Below are 21470 nucleotides of genomic sequence, written 5' to 3' on the forward strand. Positions count from 1 at the left end.
TGTCTAGCATGAGGTGGTCTTGCTGCCTTGTAGCTCTCTGCACAAATCAGCACTGCTGAAATAAACAATAGGGTTTGCTTGAACACAGCAGAGATGCTTGATGTGGAACCAACACTAGAAAGAATGGAAGGCTTCACTTTGGAAACAAGTAATTCATTTCAGGGAGTTCAAACATCAGTTGCTGTATAGAGGAGCTGGCCAATCCAGAGCCTCAGGTGGGTTGTGCCTCAAAGATTAAGATTACATGAGTGTGATCACTGACATCAAGGGCTCTACTTGTATCCATTTCCCCTGCTATCCACTCCAGGTCTTTATCTTTAAAGTCTAACTCTGCCACAGTATTAAGGGACACAAGTTCTAATCAAGTAGAAAACCAACAGCTCACAAGTGTAAGAAACCTGTAACTATGCCAGCCTAAATACACCTTAAGTTCTTCATCACCATGACTCCACACATGTTCCCTTTACGTGCTATAAGGGTCACTGAATTCAGCATGAAAAATCCTACTCTGGACAGTCAGCATTTCATTCTCTACAAAAAAACCAGCAAGTCCATCACATCTATTAAATACCTCCTGCTTTTCTTCTCTTTCCTTTCTACTGCCTCAGCAATAAAGGGAATAAAAGGTTTCAAGTTAGGGGAAAAACAAAAAGGAAGCAGGCTGTTACTAGTACTTCTAAGTGACTCATAGAAAAACAAACCCACATGGAAACATGGGGTGAGCCCAGTCCTGATTGCACCAATCAGGAATGAGGCAGAATAGCTTTAGGAACTAAACTGAGCACCTGGGTGAGCTGGGCTGGGCACAGCTAACCCAGCAGAACCCTGCCTTCATCACCCATTCCCTGAGGAGCTCTGCATGGAGCTGACACAAGGCTCAAAAAGGCATTAGGGTTAGGCTTTGGCTTTGTCTGTGTGCGCAGATCCAGAGGAGACAAAGAATATCAAAGGGGATTTAAATGCTCTTACCTTATCAGGGCCCCCTCAAACACCACCTTCGCTTCCTGCCTGCTGCTTGCAGTACATTTATCACAGTGCATATCCATGTTCAGCAGTGAAAAGTACTCGATCATGTTTATCACTCTGTCTTGAGATACATATCCTGATAAAGCTGGGTTTGTGGTTACCTGAGAGAGGAGCTTGGCACAGCATATAAGGAAAGCACATCCTCGTGTCATGTCCTCCAGTTGTGCTTAGATTTGCAGTTTACCAGTTTACAGCTCTCCTTGCCTCAGTTCAAGTTTTGCTCACTAGCTGTTCTGTTTGTAGTACCCCTAGAGAAAATTATGGGCCCCATGTTTGGGAGGGAGAAAGAAAAGGAGGTTGGAATCTCCACAGTAAAAGCCACTGCCTGGAGTTGGGTGTGAGGCTGCCATGTAAGGGGCTTTCTGGGCTGCACTGTCATCTCTGATCTGTGCACATGGAACACTTTGTCTGGCAGCACATTCATGGCCAGTGCTCAAGGTGCAGGCTCCACACACCAAGCAGGAGATAAAACTACTGGATACCATCCACACTCAAGGTAATTGTGTTGTGTTGTCAGCAGGTTTTGCACAAGCCTTGCCATTTACAAGTAGAGCAAATAAGATTATTTTTAAAGCTGAACGTTTTTTCCTCTTAAAAATTTGATTCTGGAAATAGTGAGTCAGATACATTTGTTGCATTGCAGTAAATGCCCTCTGTCAGAGAACCAATGCTGCCTTCCCCTGGAAATCACAGCAGCCTGTTTTGGGATCAGCTTCCAGGGAGTGCTGATGTGAACAGAGGTGTGTGTGTGTTTGGGTGAAACCATGGGAGTAAAGGCTGCTGGTGACGATGGGAATCCTTGGCTGTTCAGAATCGTTAGCCTGCAAAGTCTGACCAAAATGGGTCAGAAGCTGTTCACTCCCAGCAGTTCCTGGTTATCCTGACCTTTGGCCTAGGAAACATAGAACATTTTCCAGACATAAAATCATTATGGTGGTTCAGTAAAGAACACAGCTGTACTGACAGCCTGCCCCAAACGCTGAGCCCAGTGTGCAGTGCTGGGCAGGAGCAGATGCTGTGCAAGTTATGATTTATGGTGCTGCCTGCTGCCAAAACTTTTGACCTGCATACGGGGCTAAGCAAAACAGAGTGGTGCTGCAAGATAAATTGACACTTGGCGTATTCTGTTAATTGTCACTGTGCGGTTGGGGTGCTCACAGCTTGTTACTGGTGCATTGCTCTCCCAGTGTCTGGGAGCACAACCTTCATTAGAGTGCTGAAAGGTGTTGTTTTAGCCTGTGTGTGTAACACTGTGCCTCCTGGTCCAGCTCTGTTCACAGTATGTTCTGAGGCCATGGCAGGCTAAACACTCAGGAAGCTGCTGCTTTGCTGTTAAAGCACCCAAAACTTGTGAGAGGCAGCAGCAAGGGTGAGGAGTGACCCAGAGCAGAGCCAGTTACACAGAACCTGTGACAGGTTCAAGAGGTCTGGGAAGGGAGGTCCAGAAGGCACGTGTGCCATGTGAGGAAATATTGGCATAAAGCAGGGACAAGATCTCTGTCAAGGCAAAATTCATAAACAGAGGTGGAGTTTGCAAAGACCACAACCCCTGGGGAGCCTGAAGTCAGCCTGTTACTTGGTTGCCTTTCTGCAGCTTGTTGCAGGGACATCTGCCCTTTCTGTGCTAATGGCATAGTTTGGGCTGGTGGGGCGTTTCTGCAGCTCAGAACTGACAAAACTGGAGTCTGTGGTCAGTTTGGACACCTGCAGTTCAGAAACAGATGGCATTTCTGTGAAATAGCTCTAATGGGAAGAAGTGTGTTATGAGTGCCAAAAATGGGAATGCACTGCATTAGAAAGTGGGTGAGAACTTGTGTGAGCCTTGGGGAACCTTGTAGTGGGAAGTGCACAGAAATCCATGAGGATGGACATGGATTAGGTACATTCACAATCAGGTTGGTCATGAAAAAAATGCACTAGTGAAAAGTGGTGCCAAACAGAAGAGCTTATAAAGCTTGTGATAAGTGAATAAAAATACTTGATAAAAGAACATCCTGCAAGTGGTTTGAGAAGATTTACATGTGCTTGCCTGTAAGCTGTTGAAATAGCCTGAAATGGAGACAAGTGATGGACAGACAGTGAGACTCGGAGAGCAGCAAGTGTGCCCATTTTGCTGGTTGGGAGCTCAACAGCTCCTGTGTATGGGGAGCTACAGAATAACTTCCTCAGCAGCCTATTGTGGTGGTGTTGAATGAGAGGATGTTTGGGGCCTGGATTTCATGTCTCATTTGCTTCAAGCTCAAGAAACCGCCTTCAAGAGCAGACCTCTACTGCCTCTTGTTCCAGCATCCTCACAGTTCCTAAGGGGCTCACAGCTGTGATCACTTTACTTTGATTAGGCTCTGGGTCCAGGCCAACCAGTCCTGCACAGCACAATTCTGCCTCAGAAGGGGAAGAAGACCCTGTAGTTTCTCCACAGGTCTCCATTTCTGAAGCTGCAGGTTTCTGCTCTGTTTTGCAGTGGTTTGTGGGGAATTGATTCTCTCTGTGCCAGCCAGCACTGAGTGGGAGGGAATGGGAGGAAACCCTTTGGTGAGCCTGGGAGCAAAGTCCTATATTTGGTGTGGTGCTCTGGGAATCAAAGTGGATGACATAAATTGTCTGAATCTCTCCTTGCCTGCTGTTAAACTAAGGCAATTCATAGTCTTATTTGAATTTATGTCAACAGAGTGCTTAACTATTGTACCCAAGGATGGCCTTATATAGTGATTGTTTCAACTTAGGAGCAGTAGGTTTCTCAATAACAAATTTGTGGTGTCCTGGATTATCATGTGCTGGGAAAGGGGAAGCATTGTACGGATTTTTGTGGAGTTCACATTGACCTTGCAGACTTTGCAGCCCAGGTTTCCACATCAGGATAGTTTAAAGTTAGTCTTAAATTATAAAGGGCAGGGGGATGAAGGCATATTAAATAATGTGCATGAATCACAGGGAGAAATGGGTAAAATGCATTCACATCAGTTCTTCCCAAGAGTAATGAGCTTTGTGTTGGAGTGCTGGAGTGCCCTGGGCTGGCTGGAAAGGAAGAGCTTGCATGGAAAGGGAAAGATGAAAACAAATCGAAAAGACTGAATGAAAATGAAGAAAGGCCTCAAGTTCCTGTACCTTATTTCAAGATGTGCAAATATGTTCTTGTTCTCTACACATGAAAGCACAAGCTGCCTTGGAAAGTATTTTCAGTTTTCCATTGTGCCAGCAGAATTCACGTGAGCCAAACCATGCACAGCTGGTGCTTGGTACAACCCATGAGTTGAACCCTGCAAAGAGTGTCCTGATTTCTGTCTAACTGCTGGAAATGTAGCTCTGCACAGTGTTTCAGTGTTGCTTATGGAGGATATTGTAAAGAACCCAAAGCATAAAGGGTTAAGCAAAGAGCTCGTTATGCTTGTGATTGGTTCCACCTGATTCTTGTTGGGCCTTTACAAGGTTTGATTTTTGCTTTTGCAGCTGACTTGATTGTTGAAGAGAAGAGCTTATGAGGACAAGGCAGATTTCTATACCATTATTCTTCAGATTTTTTAAAGCATGGACTATCAAGAAGCTTTTTGAAGGATGGGAAAAACCTGCTAAACTTAGAAACCTGAATTTTAGTAGTTTTGCAGGTTTTTTGAGAAATTACTGTCAAAACAATTATTTCCAGGAACAGTATTGACATGCAGTATTTTCCTGCTTTAGTCAAGAGCAGCATATCTATGTGTATAAAAATGAATTTCATGCAGGACATCAGTGTATCCTGAACCCTATAGTGAAAATTGCTTTTGTTCATGGTTTTTGATCATTTCATCTAGGCCATTTTTCATCTCTGTTGGGGTTGTTCCATCTGCCCCTCCCAGTTTATGCTTAAATCAACAGGGAGTTAAGCATGTCCAAATAGGTTCTTTCCTGACTTGGACTGCATTTGGAATTGCACAGTGTTGGAAAATTCACCCTGGTATGCAGCACAAGTAGAGAACTACTGCTTTCCAGGGAAGTCAGGTCCTGTCCCACATGGTCTTCCCCTCTCCCTGACCCACAGTTCATAACAGGGACCCCTCATCAGGCACTGGACAAATGGGGCCAGGACAGGAGTTGGGAAGTTTCTCCCTGTCTGTATAGAGATGCTCTAAACCCAAAATTACTGAATTCTGTGTTTGCTGCTGGATCTGTGCTTCACATAAAGCTTGTCCCTGGTCTCAGCTTCACTTGGGCTGTTCATCTGACTCTTCAGGGGAAAAAATAAAATCTGCTGTTACAGCAAAGGAATAAAATGCTGTTTTCCTGCTCTGTTTTACTTTGCACAAAATATTGCCCAACCCCCAAAGAAACCACGGGAAACTTCTCTCCACACTGCAATAGGAGTGAAAAAGCCAAGGGCCTTTTTTGGAAGCGAGGCGAGATCCTCAGCTAATACAAACTGCTTGGCTTGCACTGAACTCCAGGCTACATTCTTTCCTAAGATCTCTTTTGCTGTGTCTCATCCAAATGTGTGAGCCTGCAAGGTCTCCATTTTCCTTAAATACTACTTACAAATGGGTTTTAGAGCACTAAAAATATAATTTGTGCACAACAGTCTGTGGGGAGAGAGGAAATTTGGGAAGTGTTCTGTGAGGGAGGCCATTCTTGTTCTTGGAGCTTGGCATGTTTTTTGTCAGAGCAGTGGCTACATTATTGTTTCTGCTGGGGCTGGATATGCAGCAGCAGAATTCACTAGCACAGACTGCAGGCAGAGTGAAGGGAGTTGCACTTAAAGAAAGGCAGAAAGAGTTGAGTGAACCAGGAGGGACATTCCCAAGCAGTCAGGGCGGCTCAGCAGCAGGCACAGCCCTGGCCAACACAAGGAGGGGGGGAAAGCAACAGGACTTGCTGCTGTGCACATGGTTACAGGGACCTGAATCGATTCCGTGGAGCCTTTACCAACACGTGCTAGAAATACCACTTATGCCAGGGCAGGTTAAGTGAGCCACCCCTGTCTATGGCAGGCAGTGCAGCCCTGTGTGTGTGGGGCAGGGTGCCAGCACTCGGAATAACCTGCACTTGGCATCACCCACAGAGGGCTGGGAGACTGCTTTGGACTGGATTAGGTTTTGGATCGGGCTCCTTGTGACTAATTTTTGGCTTAAACATCAGGATTGGGGTTCATGGAAAATTAGGTTAGGGATCTGGACATCATTATGTTTTGAAGGCTGTCCCAGGCTTAAACTCAGCCAAGCCTTAGAAACTCTTAGACTTGGCTCTGCAGGCATGCAGGAGCTGTGCGTGCTCCAGGCAATGTCCTGCAAAGTCAGACTTAGCAAAATCAAACCTGTGGCTGAGCATGTGTGTCTTCTAGGGACAAGCAATTGTTTTAGAGTAATATTACTCACTAAAGTAGCACTCCAAAACCTATTTTTGACTAGTTTCCTCCTTTGCAATAGGTTTTGAAGCAATCATGCACTGAGATTTTGTATTTGGAGCCATCCAGTGTCTGTGTGGGAGGTAAGTTTTTATAATTTAAAATGATATTCAGTCATCATAGGACTGTGACTTCCTTGCTTGACCGAAAGGAAAACTGAACATCTCTAGAATAAAACATCCCTAACTTACAAAAATCCTTAGGGAGTTCAAGAAAGACAGATCCTTCTCTGCTGACCCCTTCTCAGAGGAGGTGTCTGCGCAGGGCCTGCTTCCACAGCTTGGGTACATCGTGGGGAAGTTGGATGGCATTTACCTGCCCCTCTCCCATGACTCCTGCTCTGCCCCAAAGCCTGTGGAGTGCAAGCTGTAAAGCACGCGACTGTGTTTTTGGGCAGTAAGAGCAATACATGGATGAACTGTAAGAGCTGCACAAAATTTTAAGGGCTTGTCCTCTTTCTGAATTCACAATCCACACATAGTTGGAGACCAGTCAAAATAAGGGAGCTGCAAAATATTACTTGGATATTTTTGTGAAAATATGGGTCATCTGGCCCTGGTAAACTAACTGTTTTGACTCCTCTGCACAGCTCACAGGTAGTGTGGCCCTCAAGCAACTTTCAGAGCAATAGTACTAAGAAGAAATGTTTTCTTCATCAGGTACTTCAAGTGAGCCTGATCCAGGTTTGGGGAGTCTTCTTGTTCCAAGTCCCAGATTTCTCATTCACTGAGAAACTGTTACCGTGCAACTGAGCCTCAAATTCTGTTGTTAGGCAGAATCCACTTCCAGTTTCATAGGGCTGTGCCGGTGACAAAGATTTGGGAAAATCTTGATGTTCCCTAGTGTGACCTAAGGGAAATTCAGTACAGGGATCCCAGTAAAAAGGAGATCTCGGTAAGCTGGATGTGTTTCTATGTCTTGCTTCCTTTACTGCAGACTAAATTGAAATTGCCCTGGTGTAACTTACTGCAGTGCACTGAAGGTGGGTGATTTGGGGTGTTTGCTTTTCTCTCCAGAGGAGTTTCAAGTTGTTCTTAGAGGAAGTGGCTTAACCCTCGGTGGCAGAACTGACGGTGTGACCTGTACCTATCAAGTGAATGGAACTACAATCCGTAAGTATTGACCTTAGAAATGATCTGCCTTTAGTTCTGCAGTGAAGGGTTTTGCTTCTCGTGACCTCAGTTGATGAAAAATCAAAGAAAAAGGTATTGAGGAGAACAGGAAAGCTCTGAGGATTATATTAATAAGAGGACAGTTATTTCACACTCTGCTCAGTGGTTTGAGTTTGCTCCCAGGTGCCATTAGCTGTGAGGGGTATTGGCAGCCCAGCTGCTGTGGGCATGAGCACCGTGAGAACTGTTGGCTCCTGATGGTCAGGGAGGAAGATGTTTGCTGATGAATGAACCCATGGCTGCAGTGTACTGACTGAGGACCCTTTCTAAACAATCACCCAGGACACAACACCTCATTGCAATTCCCACAGGCACTTACCTTGTTGTCTTGGAAGGTGTCTGCCCATTCTGGTCAGTGTGCCAGGTGTAGAGCCACTCTGCTGTGGTTTTCAGGGGTGTGGGTGCACTTGGGTGACACAGGGTCAGTCCTCCGTCCTGCGACAGCAAAGAACAAGACCAGGTCAGCACAAGGAGTGTTTTCCCCTGTGTTTCACCACAGTGCAGCAGTTCAGTGTCCAGCAGCACTCTGCTCCAGCAGTGGGGCTCACTGCAGCCACATCCCCAAGCAATTCGGTTTCAGTCAGTGACCAGGGCACCTTTTACAGGCACTTCCCTGTAAGCTTTTGTCTGAATTTGTTTTTAATATCCAGAAACTGAAGTGGATGTTTAGGGTAAGTATATTTGACTTCCATCTCTAAGCAGCATCCCTTAGAAGCCAGGCAGACTGGAAAGCAACCAAAACTGGACTTGGAGAAAAAAATCCAACTGATTTTTTTCTTTCCTACTGTCTGATTTTTGTATTAGCCTGTCTTAAGTTGCTACCCAATTGAACTTGTGTTTCCAGTGCACTTTTGTCCTTACCCTGGACATCATATAAAGTGGAATGGGCTGCCAGTCTCTCTGGTCTATTAAATACCGACAGTAATTTAGCAGAATAGCAGGATAGCCCAGTAGTTCTGGATACCAGCAGCCTGTGCAAGTCAGTTCTGCTTGTATAAATTCCCCTTCAGTTTCCGTTACAATTGTCACCTCTGTTTCCCATTGCTCACAAACACTTAGTAGCATCTGATGTGAGAATTGTCAGCTACAGCTCTGGCCTGCTTGTTTTTTCTTGGCTTCAGGAAACCGTGTGCTGAAGCACACGAGGGGAGGGGAATGGCACAGTGATCTACTGATTATAAAAACACAATCTGCTCTGTGGGGTCTTGCCAGGGCCTTCTACATCTTCCCCTCATTCACGTCTTCAGCAATGGACAACAGCGAATGTTTGTATAGGAAGGAAACCAAGGAGTTTCATGTGGTCCTTCTGCTATACACAAGCTCATTGTCTACAGCTCTGTGCTGACTCCATGTGCTTCTGTCTCTGAGGAAGCCTAAAAGGGGCAGTGGAGCCAGGATGGACAGGAAGGTAGGCAGGGCATTTGGAGCAGTAGCAGGAGGAAGGAGACAGTCTCCAGAGAAGAGCATCCTTCTCCTGTCACTGCATTCTCCCCTGCAGAAGACAGGCAGTCCCTCAGCAGAGCCCTCAGTGTCCCAGGGCACCGTGGAGGGTCCCCAGGCGAGGATGGGCTCACAGAGTTCCCCTCTGGGCTCGCTTCCGGACCAGCCCCTGAGCACGCCCATCCGTGCCAGCTCCTCTGCTTTCAAAAGATGCATTTGGCATGTTTCTTGTTCTGCATTTATAAAGAACCATTACCAAATGCTAGAGAGGAAACCTGCCAAATGGAGCTGTGGGATAGAAAAATAATCTATGAAACATACCATTAAGACAAAAACATATGGCAATGTGCTAATCCCTCTTCCCCACCTCACAACTAGCCCCAAATCTAGGCCAAGCAGTCAGTGTAGATTATAGCACATAAGAAAAGCTCATTTATGCCAACAGCTCCTCCTTCAGCTGCCCCTGAACTACTTGTCTGTCTGCCTGTTCCCAAAATGCAGGACAGAGTCATCTCCATGTTGATCTGGCAATCAATTATCTGCTCTCACCCTGCAATCAGGACATAATCCCTGGACAGAAATTACCAGTCCTACCATGGGGACATTTGAGAGGATGGCTGTGCATACAGGAAAAGAATTTCCCCCAGTTTAACAAACACATAAGATAAAAGCTCCCTCCTCTCCTCCTCACACGTGCAGAATAAAACTACTGTGCTGGATCCAGGGGCTCTAAAAACAAGTGCTTCATGTGTTCTACAAGTAGGTGCTTTAGAAGTGTAAAAGGTTTGCATATGAGAGACTCAAACCCATAAGAAACACCAAAGAAACAGACTAATCACAGCTAACAGAACAGTCCTAGAATGCAGTTCACATGGATGGAGCCAATTGCAAACAAATCCTCATCTTCCAACTACCAGCAAACCCCTAACAATGTTCTCTCTCTCCACAAACCCAGTGTTGATTCAAGGAAATTATCTCTCTGGAGGAGCGTGAGCTGACTCGAGTTAAATACAATTGGCACTGTAAGCTGGACTCAGCTGGCATTTAAAGCCAGTCTGGGGCTGAATGTTCCTTAGCTTGGGCCTGCCTTGCTGCCAGTTCCAGACATGACCTGACCAGTAAGGAGACTGGGAAGGGAGAGACCTCACAGCCTGTTTGCACAGCAGCTCCTCGTCACAGCAGTACAGCATAGTAAGCTCATGTGATTTGTTTTTTTCAGATGAAAAACCTAAAACAGTGGAATCTGATTTTTTGCTCTGCCCTGCACCGATCCTGTACAAAAGTGGCCAGTAAGTACTGACCAAGTGTCATCCAATGTTTTGCTGGAGTTGGCACCGTTATCACGGATGTTAATTATGAGGGACTGGGCCAGAGGCAGTCTGTTGCTTTCACAGGGGGTTGTTATTGTTGCATTTTTTTCTCCATTCCTGTGTTATTTCCCTGGTGTATACACAGCTTTGGATTGGGTTTGAAATAGTCATCTGTGACCAAACCCATTTGGACAGTGCCTTAAAAATGAATATTCAGCCAGTTTATGAAGCACTGAAAAGATCTGGCTTGTCATAAGTTTTATGCAGATTAGCTGTTTTAACAGGGCATATTATGTTCTCTTCTGGATCCTCTTCAGGCTCACTGTTAAGTAGATGACATTACGGCTGACACTTACAAGCTATTATTAAAATTGCGTGTCAGGATGGGTGCCCCTGCTCCACATCTCCTGATCCAACAAGGCACTGACTTAACAGCCTCAGCACTGGGGCTAAACTGCAGCTCTGGCCTTATTCTCAGTATCACTGGCCAGGGCTGCACATTACTTCTGGCCCTTGGAGAGCTAATCCTTCCTTCCTCCTCTCCTACTCAGATGTGCCCCAGGCCCCTCTGATCCCTTTGACTTCATTCTGCAGATTCCTGAGACCCTGAGCTAACACAAAGTAGGAAAACTACACATCAAATCTAGGCCCTGTGGGAGGGCCAAGGCTTTGGCTGTTGCCTTTCTACCTGCTTGGCAAGTAGTTGCTCTCAGAGAGTTACTTGGGATGAGGCTAATCCTAATCTAGTAGGAAGCACAGCAGTTCTGTACTGGCATTTTTGTGTGGCAATTCTAGCAGTTGAAGAACAAAGCAGATTGTACAGGTGACTGACTTGTAGCTACATTTCTGACTTCAGCAACAATCCAGTGCCTCAGTTGTGCTGCGAGATGGATAACAAAGCTCCCAACACACATCTGGTTTGTGCATTAAGTGGCAGGCTGGGGGCGGGAAGTTGGAAAGCTGTGGGAGAACAGAGTTCAGAGCCTGCCCCGGTGGAGTGGCTGCAGGGCCTCCAGAGCTGGGTCAGGGCCCACAGGAGAACCAGCATGGAGCAGAGCTACACGGAGAAGAGAGGGAGGGGGCGAGAGGGCATTTTGTGCTGGGGTGTTTCCTGATGTGCACGAGGCCTTTCACTTGGCTGTGGGACACACCGATCTTGTGCCATGTGCAGCAGGATGTTGTGCCCAGCCTGCACCTCCCATGGTGAGCAGCACTCAGCAGAGCTGTGGGGCTGTGCCAGGTGTGCAGCACAACAGCTGTACAGCTGCTGAATTGGCTAAAACTAGTGAGCACCACTGCAGTTGTAACAGAACTAATTCTGTCATCAGAACAGTATAAATCAGTTAGGTCAGAACTCCTCCCTGTCCAGGCATTTCAGTGAAACACCAAACAACAGAACAGCAGCAAATCACGTCCCAGTATTAAGCTCCCCAAATATCATGCTGTAAAGGCTTTTCCACACACTGTTAGTCCCAGAGTATGTAAACAGCCAGTCCTGCCAAATGCATGTGAAATGCATGGAATGTTTGTCTGAATTAAAGCACTGGCAGTTAGTTGCATGTGCTGCATTTTTCCATACACTGTGAAGCGTTACCCATCCAGGCAGCTGCCACCTTGGAACTGCAGCATGGATAGAGCACCTCAGCACAACACACTTGGAGTTGTGCAGGTTTACAGGAAAACCTGTTTTCCCAAGTTACCACCTGAAATACAGTTCCCAAGCCTGCTATTGAAGGAGTTGGAGCTTTGGCCCAGAGCTGAGCAGTTTGCTGTGCAGAAGACTGACAGCTATGAAAGATATGTACATACATGAACTCTTGACTTCCCATTGGCACAGCTCAGACTAGTGCTGGATATCTCCCAGTAATTCCTCATGTAGTGGAGCTAATATTAGTCACTAATGTAGCAACAACAGCTCTGCTCTTTTCTAGTGTTCTTCTCAGTGCAAGTAGGAGAACGTGAGCAGCCCGAGGTAGTTTTGTGGCTTTTAAACCTGCAATTTGGATTCTGGGGAAACCATTAAGACTCATCTAATAGGTTTCACTCTATTTTTTTCTGATGACACTTCCTGTTGCCTGATGAATTAGCAGTTTTCACATGCAGAGCAGTACAAAGCCATGTGGAATAAATAAAATGCTGAAGTACCCAGAATACTGGGTCCATGTGCCCCTGCTCTCCTGGACTTAAACCACGGAGTACTTGTGCCTCATTCCCAGCTGCTGGCTGGATTGAGTCAGGAGCCTCCCACAGGCCAGCTGTAGTTAACCCAGCATTCTTCTCAAAGGCTGCTTGTCCACAGTACCCTGTGGCAGATGAATATGATATCCTTAGGCTGGGTGACAACACGGCTGTGCTGCTTGGGCCATTTCAAATGCCTTCTTGTCATGCCACTTCTCAAGCACAAAATGCCATAGTCTGCTTGCAAACCCAGCTCACTTACAAGGCTCCTGATTAACTGACAGCTGACAATTATTTATGGTTTCCACACAGGCAGCCCATGCATTACAAAGCATGTTGCAAAGTACTGAAATAAAGCAGGAAGGGAAAGTAGACATACACCTTTGGGAAGGGGAGGAGGCCAACCCAGGCTGAGTTGCTTTGAGAGATGGCAGGTGTAACAACACAACCAAACTGGTTAGTAAAAAGGATTCAGATTTAACTGCACTGCCCATTTTAAATTCACATTTTTCAAGTCTTGCAGCATATTTGAGAAAAACAGTTCCCCTTTTTAACTCAGACTTGCATTTGCTGTTCTGCCACAGCTCAAGGCAATCAAACCAAGCCAGAGATGGCTTGGACCTCTCTGTTACTACACTTGTTTCTATAGTCACTGTGCCTTGGAAGGCAAACAGGGCCCTTGGCTCTTTGAACACTAGTACAGGAGCAACTGGGATATTTTGCAAGTCTGCATTCCTTGCTCTCTTCACTTTTGTTCTCTCTGTTTTGGTGTAAGCCCTGCGAGTTTGGATTCAGAACAGTCTGTCTGCAGACATGGCTTCACCAACACAGCTGGCTTCTCCTCCAGTAAGCCAGGGGTGAAATCCCCCCATCTTCCATGGAAAGACCAGGCAGGAAGACCTGCATTTCTCTTACTGCCTGGAAAACTTGCTTTGATTGCATAAGGGGATGACAGTAATTACAGTTTAAACTAGCACACCACCACACTATTTTACTGACACGCTTGTAGTAAATTGTTACATGACTACCAATCAACTACCTCAGTCTGTTTGAACTCTAATTTCTCACAGTAACATTCCAGATTTGCTGGTGCCCTCTGCAAACATCCAGTCTAATCTTGCACAGACTCTCCTCTAAGCCAGGCAAGAAAGGATGGATCTAATCTAGGCAGTGGATTATTCAAACCTAACGAACAGGCTGAGGAATTGTCATTGTTCTTAAAATAGTTCAGAGAACTACAGAAGTCTATTTTTTCATGCAGCTGCAGTGCTGCTGGCCAGCTTCCATTTTGTGCATCCTGCACTTGAACTCAGGGCTTACTAGGACAGAAATGGGCAGTCTCCTTGTCCTTGGAAGCGTAAGGAATAACAAAGCCAAAAAGGACAAACCCCAGCCTAAACCTGAGTGCAAGTGAAACCTCTCACAGGTACCTCGATTATCAGTGTGCGTGCCAGGGTGATACAGTCAACACTGCTGAGTGTCACTCAAGTCTTTGCTCCTCCTGTTGCCAACAGCTGCTCTGTTGCTTGTGCTCTCCTTTGTGAACGGGATGGCAGCTCAGGGGGAACTCAGACCCACAGCACTGGATGGTGCCTGCTCTGACACTGCTTAAGGCTTTGGATTTTAATTTGGGTTTTTTTTTCTGGTTTGTCACTGATTTCTCTTTCATCCTGTCTTGACAACTGAGCTTTTATCCCTTAGCCCCTTGGAATAAAAAGATGAGAAGAAAGCAGAACCCACATCCATCATTAACACCTTCAGCCTTTAAGGCACCTCTTTCAGGAACCAGTGTAGCCACCTATTGCAGCCACGTGGCTTCCTCTTTACAAGCTCCGTAACTTCTCTGCATAGGAAAATACTTGGTACAGGTTCTGTTTGACTTGGAGAAAAACAGTTGTTTTCTCCCCAGCAGGACATCAGCCCTGTAACAGCCACTAACACTCTCTGGCTCTTTATGTTTGTTTGCATTACATGCCCTCCGGCTACTTGTGTTTTGAGCTAGTGCAAAACTAAGCCCCATTTCTTTTCCTTTTTGTACCATGTTCATGGCCTCTGACAGCTTGACTGCAGGCAAGAGCTCCCTTGTTCTCTGGCCCAAGTTCTGGTATTATGATCTTAGTTCCTGGAGTGCAGGTTTAGCTGCTCTGCTGTTGCTGTGCTGGCAGGGCTGAGGCAGTGGGAATCACCACAAGCTCTGAGGGTATCTTAGGAGGGGCTTGGGGGAAGTCAAGGCCCTGTTTGCTGAGGGAGCCTGGGACTCTGTGCAGCTGGAGGAGACTGGTGAACCCGGTGCTTTGCTTCCCACAGGTTCCTGACAAACTCATGTGAAAGCTTTGTTTTAATGGTACTGTGAGAGTCTACTTAAAATGTGTTCACAGTGACTCACAGGGTGCACCAAGAAGTTCCTGCTCACTGCTTTAGGGGCCTTGGACATTCTTTACAGCAGCTGTGCAGACAAAAACCAAAGCTAGCTGAAAGCCCAGGAATCAGTGTCAGTGGCACTGCTACCCTCAGGTGCTTCCTGCCTGCCTGTGAAAATCTTACAGTACAAAGAGGAAACACCTGCCTCACAGCTCTAGGTGCTCTACAATTTCTAGATTTCTAGGTGAAAAGTGCTTTCCTAACAGTGAAATGGGGGTACTTTGAATCTTGCTTTCCAGTTTACAAGTGTGATTTTTGTTCCTACCAGCACCAGATTTATGAGGGGGAAGTACATGGACACATGAGAGCATGTGAAGATGAACAGACTGTGGGCTCCATCCTGCAGGTTACTGGGTTTCTGGACAGCTGATCCCTTTGGAGGGCAGCTGAAAGGTCTTGGTACAGAATGGTTGTCATGGCAGGCTTCCAACCAACAATCCTGACTGTCCCCCCTGCCCAAAGACAGGTTCTGTTCTGCATTTACCACATCCAGTGGTGCTTGTGATATGGACCTGGGGGCCAGGAGCTAAAAAGCTGCTTTTGAATCTCATCTCTTGGGGAACCAGAGCCTGTTTCCTTGGACAGCAGCAGTCCCAAATTCCTTGTGCAGGGAGAATGCCAGGCAAGTGTTCACATCCTCAGGGACATGCACAGTATATGCAGGAGCATTTAAAAGCCAGCATTTACAAGTTTCACTTAACTATACCAAGAAATAAGTTTTTCTGCTGTTATTTCCCTTGACTTCCCCAATGCCTGCAGGCCCATGAACAAGCCTCCTGCTTTCTCCCCTCTGCCAGTGTCCCAGCAGCACGGAGAGGTGCCCAGCTAAGGCACTGCCTCAACACCTTAGTGTTCACTAGGACACCATGAACACATCCCACACACCTGTTTCTTACTGAAGTGCCTTTATGAGATCTTTACTTTTCCTGTCATTTTTCTGCTGGTTGATAAAGATACTCAGGAAAGAGAAGCCAATGCTTTCTAAGGTGACTGATGCTGAATATGTTTGCCTAATTAACTTCAGGCTAATAATTCTAAGCCATTAAGTAGCTAGTTAGTACATGTTTCAAATAAACACATCTGGTCCCGCCCTGAGTGGAGGTTGTGCCTGTGTGTGGGTGACAGATGTGATGTTTCCCCCGCGCTCTCCCTTAAATAATTAACAGCGCGGTGGTGACGCAGGCAGAGCCAGCGGCCCCGTGGCAGCTGCACCTCCCTGAGTGGGGCTGGGCATATGTGCCTGCCCTCCTCATCTGCCCCAGCACCAACGGGCAGCGCTGGGAAACGCCCTTCTGAACAACTGCACACTCTTGGCTTCTGGTCTGCAAGGTAGCCGGAGAAGGAGGAATCGCAGGCCACCCAAAGGGCAGTGTGGAATTCACAAGCTCTGCACATTAATCTCTTACTGAACAAAGGACATTGGGAATGATTCCTCCCTGCTGTGTCACTGCCTGGAGCTTCTGGGCTTGGAACAACCTTCTTGTGAGGGAAATATCCTCCTGTGGTAGCCTACTCCTTTCTGTGGGCAGCAGCTTCCTAGGCTGGCACAGCTGGTAACTCTCATCAATCTTAGAGGTGAGAACAGCTGGGATCAGGTTCCATGCGGGAGAAACCCTTCCTTCCAACTGGGCTGTTGTTTGGTTTTTCAGGTTTTGGCTTTTTGTAGTGGGGCTGTTTCAAGTTGTGTTTTTTTCCAGACAGGGAGGAATTATGTCAATAAATTAAATAAGCACAGCAGGATATTTTGCAAGAGACTAATTTACTCAAAAAATTAATAGTTAAAAGTGAGACTTGAGTTGTTGGTTACCAAAGGGCAGGTTAAGATTTATTCCTACTTCTGAGAGTGCATGAACCCCAATTACTCTGTGCCTGTACCATCATGTCCAACATGAGCTGTCATTAGAGCTAGAGCTGTGGGCCCAGCCTGTGACCTCTTTTGTCAGGCACCAACAATAGCACAGCTGCCCCTGCATAGCTGGGATCTCAGACCTGCCATTTGGCACAAGGAACAGAGCAAATTGGATAAATATACAGAAACACATTGGGAAGGGAGGGAAAACAGAACAGAATGAACCAGAGCAGCAACCCACTACTTGTTTGATAGGGATGATTTAAGTAGGCATATGGTATAGTTAAATGTGCTTTCAAAAACATTGGCCTGCTCCTCCAAGCAAATATGAAATAAATATCTGAATAGCACGAGAGCCCATCCGGCCCCATCAGTGCTCTCAGACAAGGCACTTGGTGCTCGGGAAGGCTTGTGGGGCTGACACATCCACATTCCCACACACAGCATCAGGATCTCATGGCATCACGGCACAGCCATACTTCCCTCTAACTCTGCAAGCCTTAAAACCAAACAGGCAACCAGCTCTTGAGTACACCTGGCCCAGCAACCATTTTCATGCCTTCCTGGCTCAGTATCAGCAGAACAGCCCAGCACAGCCCCACCACACCTCTCACACCTGGATTCATCCAACAGTCCCACTGCCCATCCAAGGCTAACACTGGAACTCATTTGCAGCACTCACCCAGCACTGGGTACCTCAGCAACACCTGTCATTGCAGCTCACCTTTGGCTCATCACCTCCTACTAGATGGACAAACAAACACAGGGGATAACCTTAGACATTCTGACTGTGCTATTACAAAGTCCAAACCCACACTTAGAAAGACGCTCTTCAAAGCTACCACAAGTGTTTCTCCACAGAAGCTGCACCCAAATACTCAAATACACAAACCCCTGTGATTTCCAACACACACAGGTACACAGACAGGATAACCTGTTTGGTCAGGCAGGCCCAGAACTTGGTCAGGTTCATTAAATTGAGTAGAAGATGCCTTTGCCTATCTTAATGAGTGCTGAGAAAAGTTGTGTGAAGCTTAGTTGAGTCCTCTGGTAACACGAAAATGAGTAGCCAAAAACCAGAGGAGGAGATAGCTACTGCTGTTTGCTATGGATAGCCTTACCATTTTTTTTGTCACTTCCATCCTCTGCTGAGAAAGGTAAAGTTTTAGGAAACCTGAGTACCAAGCAGTGCCAGTGAAGGCAGGGCGTTTGCAAGGGGCAGCTTACTCTCCTTTAGTTAGCTTTCAGGGTCACTCAGGAATGGATTAGTATTTCATGGGTGTGTTGAGCATTTCTGTCCTCTTTCAAGCTAAGAAGTGACACCAAACTCTTTCTGTGGTGCCATTCACTTAGCACAGCCTTCGTGGCTATAAAGGCAGGAGTGCCATTTGGCCACAGTGCTGGATTTCTCACTAATGTAAGGGGCAGGGCTTGTGCTGAGTACTGAGCCACTCCAGAGCTCAGCAGCTGGTGTCACTATCCCAGCGTGGGTCTAAGGACCAATGTTCTGTGTCACCCTAAGTCTAAAACCTGTATGGTGACTACATATCACTTTAAAAATCCTTGTTCAAAGACAAAGGGAGCAGTTAAAATGAGGATTTGATCAGATTTCCCAAAAAGGCAGCTTGTTGACCAAGATACTTCCCACTCCTTGTAGCACTGGTCAGTACTATGAAGAGGCAAAAGCACAACAACCCTACTCACCTCTCAGAAACCATCTGCTCCTTGGGAAGCACTGGATGAAGGAGAGCAGGGAGGCTGCAGGTCTCAGTCCCAGGACAAGCTCTGGGCTTCCTCAGCCCCTTCCAGCTATACTGCCACCCAGCAGTCATACAGCTCCCTGAAACAGGAGTGCAGCCATTCCCAGCACCAGCAGAGAAGGAAGCAACCTGTGCTTCCCTCTTTTCCCTGCTGCTCACCAATTGGTAGGCTGCCAGTTCCAGGCCAGTTTGTTTCACCTGTTCATCCCTTGGTTCCACCAATGCAGAGCCTCTGTGCTCAGGTGAATGCAATACCTCCCCGTCACAGAGGTGCCCAGCATGGGATATTGGCGTTATCCTTCATGGCCAACAGCTGTGCTTCCCCTGCAGCACTGGGCAGGGAGCTGATGTGCATCACAGCTGCTCCCACCTGCACTAATCTCTTCCTTTGCAGACTCACTGTGATTGGGCATTCTGCACTGTCTTTTTTTGCCCTACACAAAGCATTTTGTTCCAACAAAAAGAAAAAGGGTATGGTTCCAAACCCCTGGTACTCACATGGGACAACCTGTCCCCTTCAAAACAATGAGAGAAATAAACTCAGGTGGGAGTAAATCAGAAATAGGGCTGGATTAGGCTTAATGTCTGTTATAAATATTAACTTGTGAAAATATTTTAGAAATACGTTCAGTTTGACACAATTAGGTTATAATGGGAACTATTCACAGATGGAAACATCCTCAATGAATTGTATAGGCTAACTGGCCCCTCAGCCATATGGCCGTGGTGTTAAGATCAGTAGTGATTTCTGGCGCAGTCCCTCACGTCCCTCCTCGGGCACAGCGAGTGTTCCCAGAGCGGGAGCGAGGAGCGTGGCAGCAGAACTAAGTGCTGCACATTATGCAGTGGCCATAGGATCCCGAGCTGAATTAATAGTCCAATTTAACATAATACTGACATTTCATACCCTGTTACTGCAGGTTCCCATCATTCCAGGGGGTCAGAGCTAATTCCTCACTGGCTTCCAGTTCTCTCACATTCCATAGCACTTCCTAGGAGTGAAATTTTGGGTCTCTCTGCACTTGTGTCCATTGCCTTGGAAAGCCAAGACCAGACAGCCAATGTATTGCACGTGTGGCTGGGAAGCCTAAAGTGTTCTGGGATAACAGGAGGGGGTCCTAAAGAACCATAATCTGAGTTTCTGTCAGTGCTAAGATACACCAAGAAGGGCTGGGGAAAGAGTTTACACTATTTCTTTACCAGAATCACTGAACACCATAATGATTTCCATGATGAGCAGTTTTTCTGTCCCCAGGAAATACTCAGTGCCCTTTCTTATGCCTGTGTGGCTGGTGTGAGTAAAACACCTCTGACCATTTATGCTGACTGCAAGTTATGTCCTGTCTCCAGCACGTTCCCACTGGCTGGAGCAAACTGGTCCCAGTGCTCCCCAGCACAGCCGGCCCGTGGCACCGTGGGATGGCACTGACTGGCAGGCAGGGCTGGAACCTGCTCCAGGGAACCTTCCCTGCCTTATGCAGCTTGCCCTGTGCTCTGTGCTTGGGCTGGGGAGAGTGGAGGGGGAATATTAGTTGTACCCCAGCAAGCAGTGGCCAAGGGTTTCACAGTGACGTTGGTTGAGTGGGGCCCTGTAATGAAGCTGTCCATGAATTCATGGAGGCAGGACTTGGAAGGGACAGCACCCTTTAAATACATATACCTATTTTTTCTGTCCTATTGTGTACAGCATTTTTGCTATTTTAATGCAGGCACTTGATTCTGAAATACCTTTGTCACCATAATTTTAGTAACTTTTTGAGCAGTTGCCAGTTTAATTTTCAGTGCGTGAAAATTGGAGGTAAATTATTTATTGCTTCCAGCAAATGTCTTTCACAATTGTATTTAATTTTTTCTTTTTTTTTTAATGGGTCATAAAATGACAGTCTTTTAGTGGCTCCCCATAAAGTAAGGAGCAAATGAATACGTTGCAAATAGGTTACCGTGGATGGAAATGTCAGCTGTATTTCACAGGGGATGGGAGGCTTTAGCCCAGAGCTGCAGGGACATATGGCAGTGGGCCACGTCCCTCTGCTGTCACAATAAACTGGCAGTGAGCATGAAAGAACGAACTGCAACTGCTGGTTTGCCTCAAGTTACTTTTTTTAGTAAATTGTGAAATGGGGCAGGCGGAGGGCCAGGACTGATGCAGCTTAAAGTTGCAAGAGTCTTGTGGTTACCTTTGGTCAGAAGTCAGAACATGTTTAAAAAGCACTTCTCAGACTAAGGTTTCCAGGATTGATTCCCATCCAAGAAATAACACTGCACAGACAAAGTCTAGGAAAATCCCCTCCACATGGAGCAAGGGCTGTGAACTGTAAATGAAAGCCAGTTTTTCCTAGTACACTGAAACGGGTTTGAAGTACAGACCGCTGGAAAAGTGCGTGTTGGGGCTGAGGCAGAGCCTGGTAATGGCTCGTGCTCATTTGCCAGCTCTTTGAATCCACATCACTCAAGTGCTGTGGCTGAAGAGAGCAGAAGATGGAAAGGAGCATCCTGGCTCCAAGCCCTGGAAAGCTGCTGGCTTTGGGCAGTGCTGGGATTTTGGGGAGGTGTGAGAAGGGCTGCTCTGCCTTTCCCTGGAGCCTGCCTCCTGCAGCCCTGTTTGTCCAGCTGCACGGAGAGGAGCTGCTTGACTGCAGGTGTTCTTGGTGCCAGGCAGCAGAGCTGGTAACACAGGAGGGCTCCTGGGGTGCGACAGAACTGCCTAATTCTTGGGGGTTTATCTGGGGGCCCTGAGGGGACACCCTGCTCTGTGACAGCTTTGCAGAGCTCAGCCCTTGGTTGGGTTCTGTGCAGGTACAAAACAAGCCCAGCCCAGCCCCTCCTTGGTGAGCCAGGGCTATGCCCAAGGGCTCCTGGGACAGGACTGTTCCTGGTGCCTTGGCTGCTCTGAGCTCTGCTGAAGGGATGCAGCCCTCACACAACACTGACAGTCCCCAGTGG

The 21470-nt window shown here is 46.8% G+C and overlaps 1 protein-coding gene across 1 annotated transcript in view; it reads left to right on the forward strand.

The window, feature by feature from the left end:
* Positions 1-21470, forward strand: part of ANTXR2 (ANTXR cell adhesion molecule 2) — a 77096-nt gene that overhangs the window by 17686 nt on the left and 37940 nt on the right. The window contains exons 8-10 of the mRNA XM_071555287.1: positions 6420-6480; positions 7414-7509; positions 10229-10298. Of these exons, the coding sequence (XP_071411388.1) occupies positions 6420-6480; positions 7414-7509; positions 10229-10298 (227 nt within the window). The remainder of the gene's footprint in view (positions 1-6419; positions 6481-7413; positions 7510-10228; positions 10299-21470) is intronic.

The sequence above is a fragment of the Pithys albifrons genome, chromosome 5 (genome assembly GCF_047495875.1).
Source record: "Pithys albifrons albifrons isolate INPA30051 chromosome 5, PitAlb_v1, whole genome shotgun sequence".
NCBI classification, from domain to species: Eukaryota; Metazoa; Chordata; class Aves; order Passeriformes; family Thamnophilidae; genus Pithys; species Pithys albifrons.